The 23,757-nt window shown below is 39.0% G+C and overlaps 1 protein-coding gene across 3 annotated transcripts in view; it reads right to left on the bottom strand.

Annotated features, from left to right (window-relative positions):
* LOC135709434 (ribosomal protein S6 kinase alpha-5-like) overlaps positions 1–23,757 on the bottom strand; it is a 118,764-nt gene that overhangs the window by 27,385 nt on the left and 67,622 nt on the right. For all 3 annotated transcript variants that reach the window (XM_065231755.1, XM_065231756.1, XM_065231757.1), the window contains exons 3-4: positions 13,377–13,445; positions 13,172–13,305 (exon numbers count right to left, since the gene is read on the bottom strand). In XM_065231755.1, coding sequence (XP_065087827.1) covers positions 13,172–13,305; positions 13,377–13,445 — 203 coding nt within the window. The remainder of the gene's footprint in view (positions 1–13,171; positions 13,306–13,376; positions 13,446–23,757) is intronic.

Here is a 23,757-nt window from a genome sequence, read left to right as displayed (position 1 = left end):
AATTTACGATTATAGATCTTTGAACTGTTCCAAAAGTCAGGACTAAAGCTACGGAACCTACTCTTAAAATCTGAAATTTCCCAAAAATCTCTAGATCTAGCTTTTCTGAGGTATTTTGAACTTCTTAAAAAATTACACAATACCACACAAGTTTTCTTGACACCTGTGAAGTCCTCTGAAACTCTAGGAACTTCATAAAAGTTCCTGAAAGTTTTCGAATGCTAAAAGAACCGCTTTGAGGTTCTTAAAGTTTCCAGTAAGTTCCCCGTATTTTCAGCGTATTAACTTCCCTTATGTTTCCGCAGTTTGTTCATGGAGCTTCACTGAAATTCTCAGTATTTATTTTTATTACTCAGAGCTTCTCCAAAGTTCCTACAATTGTTGTGAAGTTAATGGGACTGCATTGATGATCTCTAAGCGTTCATAAAATTAATTACGAACTTGAAATAAATCATTTATTTTGACGTAGGACTATGTCTGTGATTTCTATATGGGGGTACACTTTGTGAAAACAGAGAATGAAACATGTAACAAAATTACGAAAGATTATGAACGTTTATAACTAGCTGCCCCTGGACCAATTTCAATAATTTTATCACCATTCGATCAGAAATATTTGTACGCATCTGTTAAATTTAAGACTTTATCATTCTTCAAGATTTCACTATTGTAAATTGCACGAATGTGCAACTGTTGCTATGATAATTAAAATTATCACCGATTGCCTGCGAAAAGCGATTTCCTAACACAGATTTCAAAGTTGAATTCCATCCGGTCTCACCAAACGGTGTTTATTCAATTACCGCGTGGTGAGTGGTGGCGTTCTCCAGTACACCTGAAAGCAGCGACCTGCAGCCCACATGACCATTCATAGAAGGAGAAAGAAGACACACAGCTACTGATCGGAATCAGTAGCGCTTCGTGAGTCGCTGTGGGCCATCTATGTCAAGCGCGGCATACTAAAGAGTACAAACAGAGAGAACCTCGCTCAAATCCCTATTCCTACACAAAACACAAGCTCCTGCTGCAGTTAACAAATAAGATTTATTATCTAAGACCACGTAGTCCTACGTCACCATTGCGTACAACCCCATAGGGCTGTCCCTTGTAGTTTTTTTTCCTTTATTCTGGCACTTTGAAAGTTTTCAAAATCTTGAACTTGTACATGGAATGCGAAACTTCAAGATATTGAATAATTGTAGATCTTGTACCTACTAAAATTAAGTTTTTTTTTTAAGTTTATAAAGTGATAAATTAAGGGGGAAAATAAAGTAATTTTTTTTTTATCGATTTTTTTTTACTTTATTTTTTTTAATATGCTACGAGCACGAGGAAGAAGTGATCTATGGCCCCGGTATCGTCGATTTACCGTAAGTTCCAGAAATCATGTTTTTACACAACCCAAAACGCATTTTTCTCGAAACGTTGTTTTCTAAATTGGCGGGAAAGATAACTCAAAAAGTTCTCATCCAAATGACTTGTAACCTGGCGCATCTTAAAGGAAATAGATTTTTACTCTATGTGAACCACAGATATCATGAAAAATAACAATAAATAATTTTCAGGTCTGCCTAAAGTGAAAAAAAACAGTGAAAAATCAACTTTTTTTTTCAGATATTTTTTTTTTAATTTTTAAATCGTTTTTTTTTTGGGCTTTAGAGGTTCACATAGAACAAAAATCTTTTCTGAATAAGGTCCAATTGATAAAAGTAAGTTTTGTCTATTTTTCAGGTCTCTAGAACGCCCGCCAATTACCAATCCCCACCGGAGGCGACCTCCTTCCGATGTGACCCCAAGGAGCCACAGAGGTACACACCAATGAAAAAAATCTCAAATGTAGAGGAAGATTTAAGCAATTTAATGCAAAAAACCCCAAACGTTTGCGTTGTTTCATTCGCTCACAAAAAAAAAATCCGAAAATCGTCGAGTTTTTGACGTGTTACTTGTATTTTCCCCTTTAAGTAAATGGTAAACTTCATCATTCAATGGATTTGATTGTAAATCTGTTGCTTGAAAACTGATTGCCATGTCTTGAAAACGTTTGAGAATATTGCTGTTGCTTTTGATCTACAAAAAAGCATATCTTTAATGCATTATAAAAATACTTTTCTTATTATAAACCTAGAATATAACCTGGAAAACTCACGTTATTTTATTTAGAAAAATGAGTAAACATCCTGTAGATAGAGAAAGACGATTAAACGTCATAGAGCAAAGAATAATATATCTTGAAATAAATTCACGTTAAAAAAATGAAAATAGAGAGTGATTACAAGAAAAAGTGACCTTAGTGACTTGGCCTTAAAAAAGAGACTTTTTAGTGACTGGCTTGAAAAAAGTGACCAAGTCACTAAAAAGTGACTTGCTACCAGCCCTGAGAACTCCAAGGTAATACAGAGGAAAATTTAAAACAATTCTGAGGTGAATTGAATGGGTTTTCTAAGGAGAATTCAAGCGAATTTTTAAAAAAATAAGGAAGCTTCAGTGAATTTTTTGAATTTTTTATACTTTGTTTAGGGTGTACCGTCTAAAATCAGCACACAAAAATTCATTCTCAAAATTCGAGTTTTATCCGATTATCACCAAATTTTCAGGGAGTAAAAAGAAACAAGTCAGTTTTGGCATCATTCATTTGATTAATTTAGTCTTTATATCTGAATGCGCGAACCTTGGCCTTAACTCCAGCCATAAAGTTCTGCACGACATCAGAATCGACTCCGACAAATCGCCTACGACGAATTTTTCTTCATTTATCGTCAACAGTCACTCGCCAGCTGGCAAAATAAATGGAGTGAAGGGAGTTTGGGACGATGGTTATATTCAATTATCCCTAAGGTGTCGAAGTGTCCAAAGGTTTGGAGGTGGGTCGAGACTTCATTCGTGTGATGTCTCGCCTCATGTTCAATCACTATTCACTAAGCGGTCACTTGTTCCTTGTTGGGCTGGGGGACAGTAATCTCTGTGAATGTGGACAAGGTTACCAGGACGCAGATCACATTATTTGGTCATGTGATGAGCATCGTGGAGTCAGATCCGAGTTGTACGATTCCCTTCGGGCTTGAGGTAGACAACCTAATGTTCCAGTTCGGGATATTTTGGCTAGACGCGATCTGGAGTTTATGCAACACATATATGTGTTCTTGAAGAATATTAACCATAGATTGTAAGTTTGATTAACCTTGTGTTTAGTTTGTATTTTGTATGTGTGTGTGTGTGTGTGTTTTTTTTTGTAGATTTGTTTCTGTAATAATTGTATAATTACAGAGTTGATATAACGTCGATAGGATTAAGTATATGTTTTAGAAATAGTGAAATTTTTTAATCATAAATCATATTCCAAATCTCCTTTTCCCTCTCCCGATCCAAACAATTGTCATCCACTAACCTCGAGAAGACCGCGACTAATCGGTTCAAATCCTTTAATTTTAGATTTAAGACATTTATAATGTATAAGGAAAATGATAACTTGACTCTGTAAAGTTTATTCGATTGAGCATGTACAAATAAAGTAATTAAAAAAAAATCAGGATCGACAGTTTTTTGCATATTAACCCATACTTTGTTCGTTTCTTCTACATTCTTCACCACTTTAGGTCGTTTTAGAAGGTACTCCTTCATAATGACCCAGTATTATTCTATTGGGCGCAGTTCCGGATTGTTTGGGGGGTTCAGATCTTTCGGCACGAAATCGACATTATACCACTCTAGCGCGTCCTTCGTGTAGTGGCATGATACCAAATTCGGCCAGAAGATCATTGGACCGTCGTGAGGCTTCAGGAGAGGGAGAAGCCGCTTTTGGAGACACTCTTCCAAATACACCTGTCCATTCATGGTGCTTGCGGTAACGAAAGGTGTACTCCGCTTTCCGCAAGTACAAATCGCTTGCCAAATTAAGAACTTCTTTGCGAACTTCGACATCTTCTGTGTCCGGAGGTTCTCGGGAACATCACACTTATCCACACAACCTGGAATCTGGTTGAAGTCCTGTAGCCGGCATAAAGTTGGCTAGCCGAAATCGGTCTACAAGAGTGTTCCGTAGATTGGTTTTTAAACAAATGGCTTAAGCGCCACCTCCATATCGGACCACTTGTCGTTTCGGATGCCCAGTAAACTGAAAGCTCCAGGGCGAATTCAGTCTAATGCAAAGGATTGGAACGCGCTAGTAGACATTAAGTACTTGGGATTAAAAAAAAAAAACACTAAATCCAACTGAATGAAAACTAATCAGAAACCGTCTTTCTACCGGAGCGAATGCACTGGACGACCTATTCTCATCACAGCTCTTCCCCAAACACAAAATCGACACGCTTTAGGACAGAAATGGTGGACTGAGATTCCCAAGCAGTCCGACTTGGAGTAAAACCAAACAACGAAAAACTACAACAACGAACGAAACGTGAGAAACTTCTTCAGACCAGTACACTCATTGTACAGGAAATTCTAACCTAACAATCAACACAATTATTTAGCAGAATTAAAAAACATTTATGTAGAAAAAACTAATAGAACAAAAATTTTATTACCTAAACATTTTTATTCGGGAACCCTCGTTCTTCTCTTTACTCTCTCTAATTCCCTACCTAACTGTGCGGATTTCTAAATGGGTATTTATAACTGGCGCTTCATCCAGATTTAATGCATGCATGCGGACATTGTACGGTTCTACTCACGCTTCTGCGACGCTCGCTGTACGGAATACAATAGACTCACCAAATTGGGTGCGAGTCTTGATTCGCTAATTCACCAACTGGGTTGCGTGGTGATATCCCGGTGGGTGGTAAAATTGGTCACCTGGAGCGCGATATAGACGGCGCAGCTCCCTTCTAACTCCGGCCGAAGTTAGGTCCTTTAATGCCGACGCGTGGGGTCAGGGTAGTGGTAATATCGAGGGGGCGTGGAATACCGAGCGGGAGGTGGGACGAAACTAGAGACAAAAAGCTGTCAAACGGCTTTTTGGTTGAAACTTAAATCGCGCACAGTACCGCACTAGCCTACTAAACTTATTCAATAGTAACTACACCTCTACAAACACACCGCGAAACTATACAAAAAAAACTTCACAGTTCTGCCTCTTCCACGGGTTGGATTGAAGTGGACGAGAAAGAACTTGGGATTCCTCAGAAAGGCCGCTAAAACAATTCTTGGCCTTCGTTCCGGAAACCAAAAAACGATCTTATCAAAAGGCGATCTCCGATTACCTTCCGATTCGATCAGATATACTATCTCTTTTCCTCCCAAGTATCCCACATATGTCTAGCTCATTCCAATCTTTAACTTAAAGTGTTTTTCTTATTATTAAAATTCCGACGACAAGTAATCCTACCTGGGAGAATATACTCAATCCCGCGGATCAAATTTCATGCCACCTCAAATGAGAAAACTTACGCGCCTAGTGAGCGGATGAACAAAATAATGAGCGAAATTTCATGCAGGGATAATGTACTCTTGATATGAGTTCACCAGTTGCATACAAGTGAATTGGGATAGTGCGTGTCGTTTCGAATAGTAACAGTGAACATTTTGTAGCATTTGAACTTCATACTACATTAATTTTAAATCTATTCAGAATACCGCTACAGTCCGCCTTTACATATGTCTCGTCATCCATTACGCAGCAGTGTGGTTTCGTTAACTTCTGGTCGTACAACTTCCGGGCACGGCTTTTTATTAGTGAAGGAATCCGATGTCCTTCGCTTCGAATAGCTGTTTGATGGTTTGAAATTTCAAAGCCATGTATTTTCCTCATTTGAGTGTTTCGTTTACAATATAGTACAACATGTTCTGCAGTTTCGGACACGTTGCATATGTCGCAATTTGGATTGTCTTTCAGGTTCATTTTATGAAGTCAGTATTTACTATATTCGTGTCCGGTTAGCAGCCTGTTTAGCGTTCTCGTTTCAACGTTGTTGAGAAGTAAATTGTAGAACCATGGCTTTTCTTTGAATTCCGGCTGGATCTCAAAGAAGTTCTTTTCTTTCTCCTTGGCATAATCCTTATACTAAATGGTTGTCTTTGTCTCTTTTGTTTTCAGCAATTGTAACTATGCGTCTTTCAACAATATAGGGTGCCTTAAAAGCTCGCCGTGCTGCGCTCCATGTTTGACCAACGATTCGGCCAGATCGTTTCCTCGGATGTCGATATGGCTTGGAATCCAATGGATGTCCACTAGACTGATGCAAAATTTGACTTTTTCGCTCCACAGTGCTTAAATGGTTTCAAATCGGGTCCTGATTAGCCTCCCAAAGTTACAACTCATTTGGTTGGAAACAGACTTCGCACAAGCCATTTGAAGTTTACATGTAAATTACTATGGGAAATCTCAACTTTTTGTTCATTGCCTTCTAGTCTTTTTCCATATTGAGCTGCGAAACAGTTCGATAGCCATTCTTATAGAAAATTTTATCAGCTACAACTTTGCTGAAGCTTGTTTCTATGTAAAACGAGACATGAAAAAGTTATTAATTATTATTTAAGAGATTGGTAAACTTATGACATGATCAAGCAGGTTCTCTGTAGGCAGCACTGTATTTTGCAGTGTGACATAGTAGCCATGATTTTTGTGTCCTATTCAATGCCCCAGAAACACCAGCAGTTGATTGAGCATGATCATAAGACATCAGCGCATTGAACCATTGATAACTTTCGATCCTTGCATTTAATCAAAAAAAATCTTCAACAAAGTTGTAGCTGGAAAAATTTCCTACAAGTACAGTTAAAAGTTTTTGAAGCAGATCGATATGGTGAATTATTAGATAGACATGAACAAAAATCTTGGTTTTACCATAATAATTCCCATACAAACTTCAAATGGTTTGTGCCATCTCAGTTTCTCACCAAATGGGTTCAAACTTTGAGAGGTTAGTCAGAATCCGATTTGGAATCGTTTAAGTACTGTGGAGCGAAAATTAAAAATTTTGCATCACTCTAATGTCCACCTTCCATTCCCTGCATGCTCGTATGATCTCGTCCGCTATTTCGCTTCTCTCCATATGCCTCTAGCTATGATCCAACAGCATACAAGATGACAGTGAATCCGTGAGAATCACAGCGTTCTTCAGTCGACTTCCTCTGATCTCTTCTGTTGCAACCTTAATTGCTACCAGCTCAGCAGTCATAATCGATGATGGGTGTTCCAGTCTCAGCGAAATCCTTTTGTTCTTGGATTCCACAAAAACTGCTACCCCGCAAGTTCCATCCGGAATCGAAGCATCCGTGTAAATTTTATTTCTGGATCTGTACTTTCCGTTGAGTATCCCCATTTATTTCATCATCTTCGGGTTATATTCTGTTTTTTTTTAATGCGGCTCGATCACGTCCGAACTGGAATGTGCTTTAACTGTTCGGATAGGACTAATGTTCAGGAAGACGTTTCGATGTTCCAGGTATTGTTTTTCTAGGTATGTCAATTTCCCGTCGTCTACTTCATAGTTTTTAATCTCTTGCAGTTGTTCGTAGATCGGATTTCGGTATGCAACGCTTTTGGAGATCTCCTTGCATGCTATATATATTCGCTTCGAATATTCCACGGTTCCTGACATGATATTGCTAGTAGCGATTTCAGTGGTGTCGTTTGGCTTCATCCGGTGGGCCTCCGTAAGCATTCAACGTAGCTTCTCACTAAGGCATTGCAGACGAAGTTTATCGTCTGTGGATGACCTCCGTTTCGAATGTTACTGATAATTTTTAGAATTTTTAGTCGTTCTTGCATCTTCTCTTTTACAATCCGTATGTGTCCTCAAAATCCCAGAAATCTATCGATTCGTAAAGGGTGATACGGTCAAAATTTGGTCAATATCAACTTGACGTATTTCTTTCAATTTTGCATTTAAAAAACCTGAACACCCCTCATTTTGAAGGTGTGTGTGTGTAGAATGTTGCTCCTATTTTGATTTTGGAATTCACTCTTCAGTTGTCAAAATGCCGTCCAAGCACGAAGAGCAGCGTATCAAAATTTTGCTCGCGCATCGCGAAAATCCGAGCTACTCGCACGCAAAGTTGGCAAATCAACCGTTACAAATGTAATTAAAGTGTTTGGGGAACGTTTGTCGACAGCCAGGAAGTCTGGATCGGGGGGAAATCGAAAACCGGAAGCCGCTGAGACGACAAAGAGAGTTGCCGGTAGTTTCAAGCGAAACCCTAACCTCTCTCTCCGAGATGCCGCAAATAAGCTGGGTGTATCGTCTACAACCGTGCATCGAGCCAAAAAACGAGCCGGACTATCGACTTACAAGAAGGTAGTGACTCCAAATCGCGATGATAAACAAAATACGACGGCCAAGGCGCGATCCCGGAGGCTGTACACGACGATGCTGACGAAGTTTGACTGCGTGGTAATGGACGACGAAACCTACGTCAAAGCCGACTACAAGCAGCTTCCGGGACTGGAGTTTTATACGGCAAAAGGAAGGGGAAAGGTAGCAGATGTTTTCAAGCACATGAAACTGTCAAAGTTCGCAAAGAAATATCTGGTTTGGCAAGCCATCTGTACCTGTGGCTTGAAAAGCAGCATTTTCATAGCTTCCGGGACTGTCAACCAAGAAATTTACGTGAAAGAGTGTTTGAATAAACGTCTGCTGCCTTTCCTGAAGAAACACGGTTGTTCCGTACTGTTTTGGCCGGATTTGGCATCTTGCCATTACGGTAAAAAGGCCATGGAGTGGTACGCCGCCAACAACGTGCAGGTGGTTCCCAAGGACAAGAACCCTCCCAACACGCCAGAGCTCCGCCCAATTGAGAAATCTTGGGCTATTGTCAAGCGGAACCTAAAGAAGACCAAAAAAACTGCTAAGGGCGAGCAGCAGTTCAAGGCAAACTGGCTTTCTGCGGCGAAGAAGGTGGACAAGGTGCCTGTACAAAATCTGATGGCAGGGGTCAAGCGTAAGGCCCGGCAATTCGGATTTGGAAAAGCGGAAGCCTAACTGAATATTTTTCCTGAATTTTATACTAATTGAACGATTTCACCGATTTACACGCGTTTTCCCTTGACCAAATTTTGACCGTATCACCCTTTAGTCCAAGGTATCTGTGATTATTAACCATCTCTATCGCCGCATTGTTAAGCTTGATGTTCAACATGTTATTTCCACCATGGAATAGGATTGCTTTGATCTTGCTTGGATTGATATCTAGGTTCAGGTTCCTTGCCTTAAGTGTGAAGTTTGTTAGTTGGTAATTCATCTTCTGATTTATAGCATCAATGGATTTCGCTCTTACTATCAAGGCAAAATCATCCGCGAACTGAACCAATACTACATCTGCATCCTAGTTTGTATGCAATTTAGTCGTATACACATTAAAAAGCGATGGGGACATCACATAGCCTTGTGGAAGCCCATTACTAACTATCCTCACCAATGTATTTTCTCCAACCATTTCCACTTTACTGTTTTTCAAAAAAGACGTGACCCAAATGATCACTACTGATGGAAATACCATTTCCTGCATAATCTCTTCCAAAACATGTGTTTTAACAGCATTATATGCATTCGTCAAGTCCAGGAATGTCACGGCTGTGATAAATCCCTCTTTATTTTTTTATTACATCCCGAGCAGGAGAAAATAACTAATGAATACCTAATTCTGATCTGATACCAAAATTTGGTATTGACCAGCATGACATAAGAGGTAAAATACCAAAGAATAATACCAAAAAATTACATGGAAAATACTTTGTAAATACCAAAAATTGATATTCCGATACCCAAAGAATACCTGGGTGGTATTGTTTTGGTATTGCATTATCATAATTTGGTATTGGAATGGTATTGTGGGAACATATTTTTGGTATTATCTTTTGGTATTATCTTTTGGTATTTTACCTCTTATGTCAGGCTCATCCATACCAATTTAAGGTATCGAGATATTTGTTCCTGCTCGGGATTCACCACGTAATTAACGCAGGTTGACGTAGAAACATTTCTTCTGAATCCGAAAAAGAGTTTTGGTAAGATGTTTCGATCGCTTAGATGGTTATGAATCTTCTCCAAAACAGCAGATGATCTTAGTGATAGTTGGAATCAGGGCTATTGGCCTTTCCTCTTGCACAGTACCTTGATCCCGGCCCGGTTTGGAAATCGCAACAATTTTTATTTCTTTTAGGTGATATGTCAGTGTACCTGATACGAGCATTTGGTTGATTTGTTCTAATACGATATCTCTTATCTCAGGTTTTATTTGCTTGAGCTTGTCGTGTTAGAAAACTATCTCCGGAAGGGGCTGACTTCGAGTTCTTTGATGTAAGAATCTGGTTCCATTTTTCAGCATCCATCAGGTTGCATCGAAATACCGGGCCATATGATAACGGTACCTCGATGTCTACATCATTTTTTTTTTCAACATGTACATCCAGCAACTCAGACGTGTGTTTCCTGTATTGGATTGTCAACTCTCCTTTTGTTGCTTTTTTCTGATATTCTTGCAATTTTGTTCCAGAGTACCTTCGACCTTGTTTGAGGATCAACCGTTTCCGCAAGCTCTTCTATTTGTTTTTTAACACCTTCATTTTTTAGTCGAGTAAATATCGCCGAATATTTTTTTACCTCTATAGCATTTTTTATATGTCCATGAAACCTTCTAACCGCTTCCATCTTATCCTTTCTATGCTCTCTCTACCTCGTCATTCCACCATCTTTTAGGAGTATATCTAATTAATTTTCTGTTCTTGTTTACGCATTGTTTTACTTTGTTTCTGAAGTCGTCAAAGCTTTGAACTTCTTCATTGTTCCAATTTAAGACCCTTTCGAATATGTTTCGATGATTTACGAAAAGCGGTCTGGAATGCTTGTCAGATGTGGTTCAGGTCGCTTCTATCAACAAATTTTCACTTCTTCCAATGGATTCAACGATTATCAAAATATTGCTTGCAGTGGATAGATATCGAATAAACTAGAAGATTAAGTGTATTTTTCGACCGATTTGAGTATGAATATGGCATTAAATCTGGTTTTGAAAGTTGTTGCACAGGTAAAAAGTGAGGTTACGGGACGCCACTGAATGAAAGGCATCTGCAAAGGATGCCGAGGAACAAAAAGTTTACAATTTTAATCAAAGACAATCCAAGACTTCAAGTTCACTTAAGATTTTTAATAAATCGAGTACATTCTTCAAACATTTGAAAACTTCATAGCAGGGTTACTTCCACTCAATTGCTATAAAAAATTGTGTTTCCGAATTATGAACACATTAGATGTGATAATGATAATTAGTACTTGTAAGTTACAAGAAGAGGTCGTGACGTATGTGTATGACACATTACACCTGTCAAAATTGCTTTCAGTGCGTCACAATCAGCGATTTAACGATTCGTGAGCGCTCACTCAGAGTGAACGCTCGCGAATCATAAGATCGCCGATTGTGATGTTCTGAAAGCGAAATTGACAGGTTTTATGAGTCAAACACATCCTTTACACCCTTTTCTTGTTACTTACAAGTACAGCATATCATTATATCATCTGATGATCTCATAATTTAGAAAACCATTGGTTTATAGCAAGTGAGTGGAAGCAACCCTGCTTCATAGTTTGATTCAATCAAACCTCAGTATAGTTGTTTTTAATGTTGGGCCTATTTGTTGAATTTTGTTCCGTATCTCCGGAGTGATTCGAAATTTGCACAAAATTGCCCTTTTAAGCAATGACTTCTATTGCTGATTTCTAGCGAATAAAAGCTCAATCTCGCAAACTAACAACACAATCAGGCAGGGGAGTGATTTCTCTAGCAATTAGTATAGTTTGTTTTCGCTTTTCTTCACGAGAAATTGGTGATTGGTGTCATTATTTACAAAAGCAGTTTCGCGCAAATCACGAATCACTCCGGATTTATGAATTTTCCAGCAGTTTAAAAATGAAATGTTTATAAACATCTCCAGCATTTACTACCAGAAATAAAGTCTGGAACGCGCAAAAATTGGTCAACTTCAAATTGGTGTATTTCTGTTAAAACCTGAAATGCTGCATTTGGAAGTTGAGTGTATATACAATGGTTGCTATGGCGAATTTTCACCGTTTGCTCTCCAGTGTTCAAAATGACGTCCAAACAAGAGGAATCGTGTCAAAATTTTGCTCGCGCAGCAAGAGAATCCAACGTTCTCACACGCCAAGTTGGCAAAATTGCTTGATTATTATTATTATTTATCTTTATTAGGGAGGCTTTCAGCCTTGGGCTGGTTCGCCTCCAAAAAATTGCTTGATGTGAATCGTAATCCGGACGTGGCAGCGACGACGAAGAAGGTGGCGGTGAAATATAAGCGGAATCCTAACCTCTCCATCCAGGACGTCGCTGGCATGCTAAATGCCTCCCATACTACTGTGCAGCGCGCCAAGAAACGAGCCAGGTTGTCGACGTTTAATAAGGTGAAGGTGGCGAACCGAGATTACAAACAAAACACGTCGGCAAAGCAGCGGTCCCGAAAGCTGTATACGAATCTGCTCACAAAGTTCGACTGTGTCGTCATGGATGGCGAAACTTATGTGTAGGCGGATTTCAAGCAGCTTACGGGACAGGAGTTTAATACCGCATCAGGAAAATGGAAGGTGGCTGAAATTTTCAAAATCATCAAACTACCTATCGAAGTTCCTGAAAAATATCTCGTCTGGCAGTGTTGTCTAAAAAGCGGCATTTTCATTACTACGGGAACCATCAATCAAGAAATCTACGTGCAGGAGTGCCTGGAAAAGCACATGCTACCATTCCTAAAGCAACATAATAGACCTGTGCTGTTCTGGCCCGACTTGGCTAGCCGCCACTATGGGAAAAAGGCAATCGAGTGGTACTATGCGAACAACGTGGTTGTGGTACCCAAAGACCACAACCCTCCCAACAGCCCAGAACTCCACCTATCGAATGGTATTGGGCCTTGGTCAAACGGAATCTAAAAAAAACTAATAAATCCATGGAAAACGAGCAGCAGTTTAAATCTAGCTGGCGTTCGGCGGCGAATAAGTTCGATGAGACCACTGTGCAAAATTTAATGGAAGGGGTTAAGCGGAAGGCACGGTAGTTAGAATTTGGCAAACCAAAAGAATAAACGAACATTTTTTCCTTTAAATATGTTAATTGAACTACCAAAAGAAAAATAAGAAGATTTTTGTGATATGAATTTTGACTGAAAGAAACGATTTTTTTGTCGAGCAATTTTTGCGCGTTCCAGTCTTTAAGTAGAATAAATACGAACCTGTCGCTCTGTTTTGGTGTGCTCAGCTGTCTTCTTCTTCTGACAGATGGTGGCCTTTTTCAGTACCTTCATGGCGTATAGTTTGTTATTGTCCGTGCCGCCAATTTTTCGCACCAGAAATACTTTTCCGTATGCTGCAAAATGTTGAGAATTTCAATCATTAATCCTTTTCTTCCTTTCTATGGTTTCTTTTTGTTTCGCTTACCGCCAGTGCCCAAGACCTTCAGCAGCTTGAAGTCATCCATGTCGACTTTATCATCTTCGCAGAGTTTAACTGAAAAGGAGAGAAAAAGAAAAATAGCAGATGTAGAATTTTTTTTTTGATAAATCGAAAGTAACAGCCAATTTTATCGGCGAGAATGATTTATCATGAATGGTCATACAGGTGGACTCTCAACCAATACGATCAAAATTAACGATGCATATAAAAGTGTCACACTCTAAGGGGAGAGTGGGGTGTGGTTGTAAAACTTTATGACAACAATGCATTAGATATAGGGGTATCAAAGCTATGCCATATAAATGCTCGAAGTGCCAGCAACAATTAGAATAAAGAAGAATACGAAGTTACGAAAGGGGGAGGAGAAGGGTTTTTTTCTCTCAATTTAGCGAGACATAATCAATGCATAATCCCGTAGAGTAGCGAGGAGTTGGTTTTGCACTGTTTGTTTTGCTTTCCACATTCGGTCGGACTAAGACAGTACAACTACCACTACATCTCCAAGCTTGAATCTGTTTTTAGTACGTCGAGACAAGATTGGAAAGAAGGCGTACATATGTATTTGGAGCATAACGGTGAAGACGTAGGTATACCATCAGAGAAAGTTGCACGCAACTAGCAGGTAAGAGACGGCACGTCGAATAGCGGAATTAAAAGCAACAGTAAAATACTATTTTCGATTTCTTTGCGCTGAAGGGTGCCGAGACGCAGTATTAGGTTACGTAGTAGAATGCGATAGCTTCCTCCTTGTATGTGGACTGATTGAAATCAATCTGCTCGAGTTTTGAATGATGTTTTATTTTGCTAAAAAAAAAATGAGTGTGATGACCATTCGACGTAATACTCGCTTTGATGAAAGCCGAGAACACCTCTGCACTTCCATGAGAAATCACTGGGATGTTGGATAAAGGGTTGAGATTACAGCAGGATTCGTTTTGGTAAACAATATGCTGAATTGATGTCCTAACAGCGAAGGAGCTTGGGTTTGAACCCACCGATTTCTGCTCAGTAAGCAAAATCGATTGCCACTAGGCCACCGGAGCACCTTATATCACAAAACAATAACGATCAGGTATCCGTTCAGCTGGTTGTTACTAGATTTCGATCCCGGCGGGGGCTTCGCCTACGACGATAACAAATACTCTTGAGAAGGATTGTATATGGATTACCGATTAACATGTCTCTCCCAAAACTCGAATATTATTTCTTTTGCGAATTCGATTTATGAAAATAATAATTAGGATCAAGCTCCCACTCAACCTGCAGTTACTATTTTTCAGTCCTGACGATAATTATTGCCCTTGAGAAGGGTTTGACGTGTATTTCCAATCAAAACACCTTTCTTATAACACGAATATTATTTCTGTTACGTACTCGTTCCAACTGTATACCATTACGTTCTCATACTAAGAAAGATATCAAATTTACACTATAACTATGTACCACGGACAAACAGACGTAACTTTTCATTCTAGATCATCGTTTGCGCATTTAACGATTGGTTTGAATGTTATAGCTTCCGCGAACTACTCGCCGCAGCGCTGGCATCGGATCCCTTTGACGTTTCTATATATTCGGTTTTTCTTGCATGCAACATTGTTTGCGAATCAGCGAGCAAGCTTGTTTTCCGCGAGAAGCCCGCGAGATGTCGTTCCTGGAGTCCTATGTTTAGCGGTACTATGTTTAACGATTGCAGAACTGACTATCTGATCACATCCAAAACCTCAATCTAATCCGTACAGTATTTGAAAAATTGTTAATAAAGTTTGAGGTTCTAAAGATCAGAGGAACAGTGTTGCCAAAATCGGAATATTACTGTAAAGTGTAGAAACCTGAGATTGAACGAATGATCCTCTGCTCAGTAACCAAAAGTTTTCACCACAAGGCCACCAAGCTCTTCATACTACAAACACAATAATACGCACATGCACATACACTTACACTTTCATATCGCTACACCCAACCGAGGGATGTAAGATTTGCTTACAATTATGTGGGATTCATCATCAGAGGATGTTAGTGGAGACCGCATGAACCGAGGATGCGATATACCTAGCTGCGGTCCAATGCAAGAAAATTGGAGACCGAAAAATGTAGAGTGTATTAGTGAGGTAAATTAGTTATGTCGAAAAAAATAGGAATCCGATTGCCGACTGGACTCGAACCAAGAACGCTTCGATTATCAGACCTGTGGTTTCTCCACTGCTCTCTCCATGCTCCTGAATATGGATAGCCTAAAAGCAAACATGAAGCGCTCATTTTCTCGCATACTCGACTTCGTATGCTTTTTCTGCTGGAGAGATTCGAGGCAAGTGTGTGCGTCGTTCTACAATGTTCTACAATGTGCGTCGTTCTACAAGCTTACTGGTATAGTCGAAAGCGTAGATAGAACACGAAATGAAAAAGACAAAAAACCATTACATCGCCTGTAAGGTCAACTTCTAACATTCGCTGCGATGTTCATGAACAGAGGATGATAGGAAACGGAACTAACATTCATTGTAATAGATTTTTGGTTTGCGTGTACGTTGTTTTTAGTAGGTCTAAAAAATTGCTTGATGCTTTATAATAGAAATTCAAAACTCACTAGGAATTCGAGGTTTTTCCAGAAAAAAAAATCCTTAGGTATTTCCAAGATTTTCAAGGAAGTAGACAACCTGAATTTTGAGGGAATTTCAAGCAATTTGCGGAAGGGTCCCAAACAGAAGATTTCACAGGAAATGTTGAGCATATTTCCAAAGAAATTCCGAGTTTCAACAGATTCTGGAGAAATTTTCTAGGGGATTCTATGGAGACTTTGAAGAGCGTTACAAAGACAATTTCAAGAAAGCTCCGAAAGATTCTCTCAAGAATAGTTTGCGAAGAATTTCAAGGGAATATAATAGAATTCGAATTAACAGGTTCACCCGGACCAGTGGCCACCATGGGAAAATTTGATAGAAATTTTCAGGAGAAATCGGATAGAAATTCCGGTGGCAGAACAGTCACCTGTTTTCTGATTCCCAAGTAGCAAAAATGGTCACAAAAAATCAAGTTTTAGTTGGGAACATCTCTAACAGTTTTAGTAGTAAATTGAGAGAATTTTCAATATGTACCTAGAATATATGCAAGGTAAGTCCAGAAATTTTTTTTATTCATTACAAATGAGGTAAACCTCGACAGGCAGCTCAATAAAATTAGACATAGTGGACTCTGGGTGTACCCAAAGTCCTTTAGGGTTAGGACTTACCCTCCAAAGGGTGCGTACTAGAAAACTGTAGTGCTAAAGTGCTCCTCTCTCATCCACTCAGCAAGCAACCCTACCGAACTACCGATCTCCGCCGGCTGCCCGTGCGCCAAGAATTGTGTCACGAATCGAGTTCATCAACAACAAACTACTATATTACCACGCTACAACCGCGCACCACCACCTCGAGACTTGCAGCCACGCAAGACAATATGAGACGTACCGTTTTTACTTTCTTCCACCCTTTACAGAGCACCAAGCTCCATACACCCACCTAGAACACACGATCAACACACAAGTAAGTTAGCGATGACCCACTTTGACAGCAGCAGACTACCTTCTAGCAGCCCAACCAACAACGAACGGTCAGTCAATACATCCAACCTAACCCAATATTGCTTGTTTGCACCATACCGCATCACAGAGCCACTACGGTGGTGAGTGCCTGTCTGTCTGTCTGTCTGGCTGTATGTATTCAAACAGTTCCCTGGCGGCTGTAATGAACAAACATACCTACTATAAATTAATCATCATCCTTACTGAAAGAGCTCATTACACGAGAATCCCCGTCGCCACACACCGGTACCTTGCTTGCGTGCGGGAATGCCCATAGAACATATGTTTACTATAGTGTAGCAAACTCGATGGTAGTAGTAGGAGGCCTGGTCCGGCATCAACATCAGAGGACCAACATCAGTATTTATTTACCGGGTTTCAGTGGTATGCGTGACGCTTATAGAGCGTAACGCGAGGTAACACTCGATGTTTTTGTTGCGCAAAGTAGGCCTTCAACAGAGCCGTACGGTGTACGGTCTGTTGGTGTAGAGGTGAGACCAGCATAAATTCACGACAGAGCGAAAAATGTGTATGCTTCTCATTTTATATAACTGCGCTTTCTCGTGGCGCATTCCGATACACACCATTACCGTATGCTACGTATCTTCCATTCTCGCCATTTAGGTTGGAAGGAATCCCCGCGATGGAGTTATTGGACACCTGTAGATTGAGAGTAGAGTAAGGGTTTCGGTGTCTGGAATAATTCTGGTTTTCGGATAGTATTTCGATGCGAATCATAACAAAGATGTAACTCAATTCGTTATTATGAAAATGTGTAAATGTCCGGAGTGTAATGTCAGTATTTCTTGTACATCGACGTGTTTTCAATGACTATGTAATTTCGCTCTAGAACCCGCTTTAAGGTCTCGAGGCCCGAACGATCGAGTGAGCTAGACGAACATCTTTTTAAACTTACTCGCTTTTCTCGAAGATGAGTGAACCATTTGTAGAGCAACAAATGCCGAGTTATTTATGCCGCATTTAACTTCATCCGGAGCGGACTTTTGCTTCCGGAATTAGGATAACAAAAAAGAAGTGCGTTTTCTATGTATCTTCTACACAGCATTGTCAGATTGTGTTTAGGCTGATAGGTATCAAAGGTTTAAAAAAAAAATAGTATTTATCGCTATTTACTGTTTTAATTAATTATATATTTTGTTGTTTTTTAAGGCAAAATATTTAACTTATTTACGGAAAATTTACCTTTCAGGAGAAGTCGGAAGAAATTTCCGGAAAATGTTTCAATAAGCTTCTGAAGGAATCCGATACAAATTCCAGAGAAAGAAGAGAGAAGCTTATCTGGAGGAAATTTTAAGAAAGTTCTTAGAAAAGTCAGAAAAACAGCCGGGGAACTTCCAAGAAAAATGTTGTGAAACTTCTGGGAAAAAGTAAAATAAACTTTCGGAAATCCAGAAATCGGAAGAAAATTCCAGAACTAGTCATTTCCAGGGGAAGCTAGAAGAATTAAGTTCGGAAAAACCTTCCAATATAAGTCGAAAAAAAACCTCCGAAGGAAGCTTATGGAGAAACTTCCAGAGGAAGACGATAAACACTTCTGGAGGGATTCGATAGATATTCCGTCAGAAGTTTGAAGGAACTTCCTGGAGAAGATGGAAGAAATTTCTAGCGGATTTGTATTGATTTAAAGCAATACATTTTTATTTGTTTTCGGTTTTAGAATTGGTGAACAGGTAGATTGAGGTTAGGGCGACGTCATTGAGTAAGCCCCTGTCCTCTCTCTAACCACGCATATGATATAGAGCAATTGTTTTTGAATAATTCATCTGAACATACCAAATCGCTAAAATAAGAAACTCCGTAATTATTTCTGTTTGGGATCTAACTTCCATTGGTACACCGGCAGTGTTGGTAGGAAAAGTGATTTTTTGGCATTTAATTCATACCATACATATTTGAACAGTTATAACTTTTTTAAGAGACTAGTAGGGGACGACGGGGTAAGACGGCCACCCTTTAGATTATTGAAACAATTTTGTTAATTTGTGTTTATGGCATTTATTGTTTTAGAGCTATTACATCATTTATCATGCGTTAGCGTTAGCGTTGTTATGATATACTTCGTAGATTGGATACTAGCGACACTCACGTCTCTTCTGAAATTCTCAGTTAGACTACTTTCAGGAATAATGCTGGGGAGTCTTAACAAGAATAACAGAAGCATGACTGTCGCTATTCCCAGCCACGCCCATCTTTACCATAATTAGGGATAGGGAAGGAAATGTTGATGTAGTACTTACTTAACGAGAGCCCATCGACTTAGCGACACCGTCATAAGTGCTACGGAGTTGGAGGGTTGGGTAGGGTATTCGGTTAGGATTCACCTCAAGTTGGCGATGCAACCCAAAGTATGTATTGTTTATTTGTTGTTTATTTAATCTCTCGATAGCCGGCTATCGAAAGAACATATTCATTTTGTTTAGTGATCATTAATTTTAAGAGTCATGATGGAGAGCTTGGGATTAAACCCATGATTTTCTGCTCAGTAAGCAAAAACGATCCCTCCAGGGTCATCGAGCATCTCGGAACCATAACACTTCGGGACAATACAGGACTACGTTTTCGCTTGATATGCAAATAGTTTCCGAGGTTAACGTTCAATATCAAATATAAAAATGATGCTGTCGATTTACTGAGCTGTGGAAGAGTTTGGGGTTAAATCCATGATTTTCTGCTCAGTAAGCAAAATCGATCCCTCCAGGGTCATCGAGCATCTCATAATCCACAGCGCTTCGCGTCAAAGTACGAATATACGGATGAACAATATATTATTGAATAACTATTATTTACGATAATTACATGAAAGTAATAAAATATAATACTACAAACTACAAACAAAACGTGACTACTAAAATCTCAAAAAGATATTCTCACAAATATATTTCACGCAACCAGGAATCTCAAAACAATTAGACGCTATAATGATACTCTGCACATGTTAGACACAAGAAGAGGCCAAAAAGTAAGCGTCCGACACGCAAAACCCGCCAAATCCACTTGCAGTCACAATCTACGAATCGCAAGCGCTTACGAATCATAAAACCACTGACTGCGACACAGTCTGAAAGCGAAATTGACAGGCTCTATGCGTCAAACACTCGCCCTCCAATCTCCTCCCGCATCCAACAACACAAATCTCCATTACAACATCTAACGAATTGGGTTCTTTAAGGGTATTGAGGTAAATGCATATTCGTTATCTGCATTAGAAATGGAACCCAAACCCAAAATTTCATCAATTTTGGTACACTGCAACTATTTTAAATAAGTACGATTAGATTTGCAAAAATCACCTTATTAGCGCCCCTCGGTGTCACTTTGTATGGGAGCGAGCTGTCAGTTTATCAGTATAGTGTCAAACAGTAAAGTTATTATTTTGATTTAAATCTTGATTTAAAAATCGAGATGAAAGTGTGTGGGTTCGAAAAAAATATCGCTGTGCTCAGAAAACGAAGCTCTTTCAGATGATATATATAAACCGATATATTTTTCAAAATTAAAGAACCCAATTCAAAATTCCGAAAATCACACATCTATAGCAAGTGAGTGGAAGCAACCCTGCATGCAACCATTCTTCATGATACACTTTTTCTGTCTATCTTTCTATTAGGCCTGTGGACATGCGTTAGCTTCGAAACTTCTAACAAAACTGGGAAAATTTTCAGATCACAAAAAAGAAAACTTTAAAAAACTTTCAAAGGTAATTACAAGTAAAATAAATATTGATTATTTTACGCAAAAACGAGCAAGTAATATTAAATTTCTTGTATCGTATGCTAATGCTAATTGACTGTAACAAAAATAATATGCTTAAATAAAATAAAATATTGATAAAATTATATGCAAAATTTACTAGAAGATCATTACTTTATTGGTGAGAAGTTTCTAATAAGCCCTCCCAGTTCCTCTGTATACAGAACAAATCTAATATTATAATCAGAATTGCTCAGTCTGCATGAAGCAGCCGATTTCATCAAGGAAGTTCTATTAACAACCAAGAATTCTCGATGAACATTTCAAATGGTCCTATCTGCTTTGATCGATTCTCTTCATCGACTTTCTCTTTCGTCAATAACTCAGCTGCAAAACCTTTCCCTGTTGTATTTGACGTTTTGGACGCTAGATAAGAACCTCCTTTATCAAACTATGTGGTAGAATTAACGCGAAATCTGTTTGCATAGCAGTGGTTATGAAAAGAGAAAGTCGATTAAGAGAATCGATCAAAGCAGATAGGACCATTTGAAATGTTCATCGAGAATTAATCGTTTGAGGCATACTGAAGCATTATGAAGGTGATATGTGTCACTATAGGAAATCATCATCGTTGCAAATATAAAGAAATTAAACATAACCCTTTGCTTCAGTACCGTCAACCTCCATGTCCATGGGGAGGGGAGCTATTACATCATTTATCATGTTACAGTAACGTAACTATAACAAAAACCACAAGTATGTTCGATGTACTATCAGAGAAAAATTGAAATTTTTCTTTAACACTCCAAACATGATGCCTCCGGTAAAATGTGTAACGGCAAATTGGCAATGTTTGAAAAATTACTGCGCAGCAATTTATCAATATATTTTAAATCTATTGACACCGAAACAATATTTAAAGCTTGTAGTTTAAAATGGCGCCAATTTGATTTGAAATTCGTCAATAAATGGCGGAGCTATGATTTTTCAAACAATGCAAGTTAGTCGTTACACATTCGGAGGCATCGTGTTCGGAGTGTTGAATTATGAGGTATTACAGAATCTGTTATTGTTTGAATTGTATCGGGGTAAGACGGCCACCTTTGGCTGGGATGTTGGTTGAAACTGAATGCAATAAATAACAATATTTCGTTTCTGAAATATATCAGGATATTATCGAACGCACACCTCGTACGAGTTAGGCAAAAAGTGTGTGTTTGACTTTATACTGTCGCATTAATGACCCTTCGCTCATTTTCAACTTCTATTTAATTTTCATACTGCCGTACTCTAACGGAACTATCCACCTACCCTCTTCTAAAGATCATTCTCTAGCTAATAAATTATCACACTAAAGCTTCATGTTAGCATTTCCAATCAACTCTGAAAATCGCTAACTTCGCGTATGAAGTAACATAAGAACGCTTTGAATGTCCGTACTACTGTTCTCTGACCAATCCGCCTTAACTCACTGTGCAATTTTGTTGAAGACAGTAACCTTTTATATGAGCAGGATCATGTGATATTCCATGTGGCCATCTTACCCCGCATGATTTTTTGCTTTCATTATTTCATCTGTTTTCGTTTGTGGCAAAACAGCATCAAATTAAAAGGAAATTTTCTGATAATCAATGTATTTAGGGAAAGTACTCTAAAGATCAATATCCACTAAATTTATCGCGGAAATGTTATACGATTTTGGTTAGATTTTGCTTCAAGCTTAAGGTGGCTGTCTTACCCCGTCGTCCCCTATTATCCTTCCTTCGAAAAAGTTGTTAGGCACTTCGTTGACTATATTTGTGGTTCATTCAAATTTGTGTACAAATGTACAGTTGTTTGGAACCCAAAATGGATCCAAAAAATGGTTGTTCCCGCTTGATGAGGTCAAGTTTACGTTTTTTCCATATAACGGTGACCCACCAGACTGATTCAAAATTTGAAATTTTCGCTCCACAATGTTCAAACGGTTTCAAATCGGGTCCTGATTAGCCTCCGAAAGTTTATATGGAAATTACTACTAATCAGGGCCCAATTTGGAACCGTTTGAGCACTGTGGAGTGAAAATTTCAAATCTTGCATCAGTTTAGTGACCCACCCTAGTGCTTATGTAATTATTGAATGGCCTGCAAAACAAAAATGCAATCCATGTATGTACTATATATACCAACAGTGGCAAGCTTATCGGCATCGTTTACCACCAACAAGTGTCAGTGGAAATTAAAAGGCAATCATCAAAACAAGTATTATTTCACAACACATACGCATGTATAGGGTGACGAACGTCTTCTCTTTTGCAAAATATTAATCAAGACCCCAGTCGAAAGATGCTGCTGCAGAAGAAGAGCGATGAAGGACATTGCTTGATTAGAATAGGGGTCTCCCTACTGCTTAAGACGTTCGTCATCCTATCAGTAGCGTGTTTATCGTACATTGGATACAGTAGATAACCATCGATATTTACATTTGCAACAGTTAAATATTTATGATGTGTTTTTTGCAGTTTCCCGCTAAATGGCAGTAAACAACAATCGGGTGTCTTTTGGACGGTACCGCTAATGAATTATTTGTTTGATTTTGGTGTGCAAATCAAAATATTGCCGCTCATTGTATGAGTTAAACGGCGTGACAATTTTCGTTTAAAATCAATGTTCTGTTTGTAACCAAATCTGCGAGATTGGTTCCTCTGCAACCGCTGAACCAAACTGAACACAAAAAGCGTCATATGAAAGGTACCATCATGGATAGCTATTGAATCTACTGGTCCCGGAGATATGATGAGAACATGTTCAGCGCTCTTATAGCGCTCGTAGCATATTTTGCTATACAGCCATTCCATAACAAAACGATATAGGGTAGGTGTTCCAGTAATAGTGGTGTACCTATAGTTGCGGTATGGAGGTTGTGCCGGAATAGTGAGGAGGATCCGGATAAGATTATTTTTCATCGGTAGCTCTCCTAAAATAAAGCATATTTGCATATTTCATACTTAAAATATGCCCAAAAGTGACGGAAAATAATTAATGTTCCTTAAGATTTTCACTCCTTTGCACCTATAGTTGCGGTAGTGTTCCTATAATAGTGGAACCCATAAGA

This window comes from Ochlerotatus camptorhynchus, unplaced genomic scaffold (genome assembly GCF_037179485.1).
Source record: "Ochlerotatus camptorhynchus isolate MF236.1 unplaced genomic scaffold, CSIRO-AGI_Acam_v1.1 ptg000361l, whole genome shotgun sequence".
NCBI classification, from domain to species: Eukaryota; Metazoa; Arthropoda; class Insecta; order Diptera; family Culicidae; genus Ochlerotatus; species Ochlerotatus camptorhynchus.
This window is presented reverse-complemented; position numbering and strand designations above follow the sequence as displayed.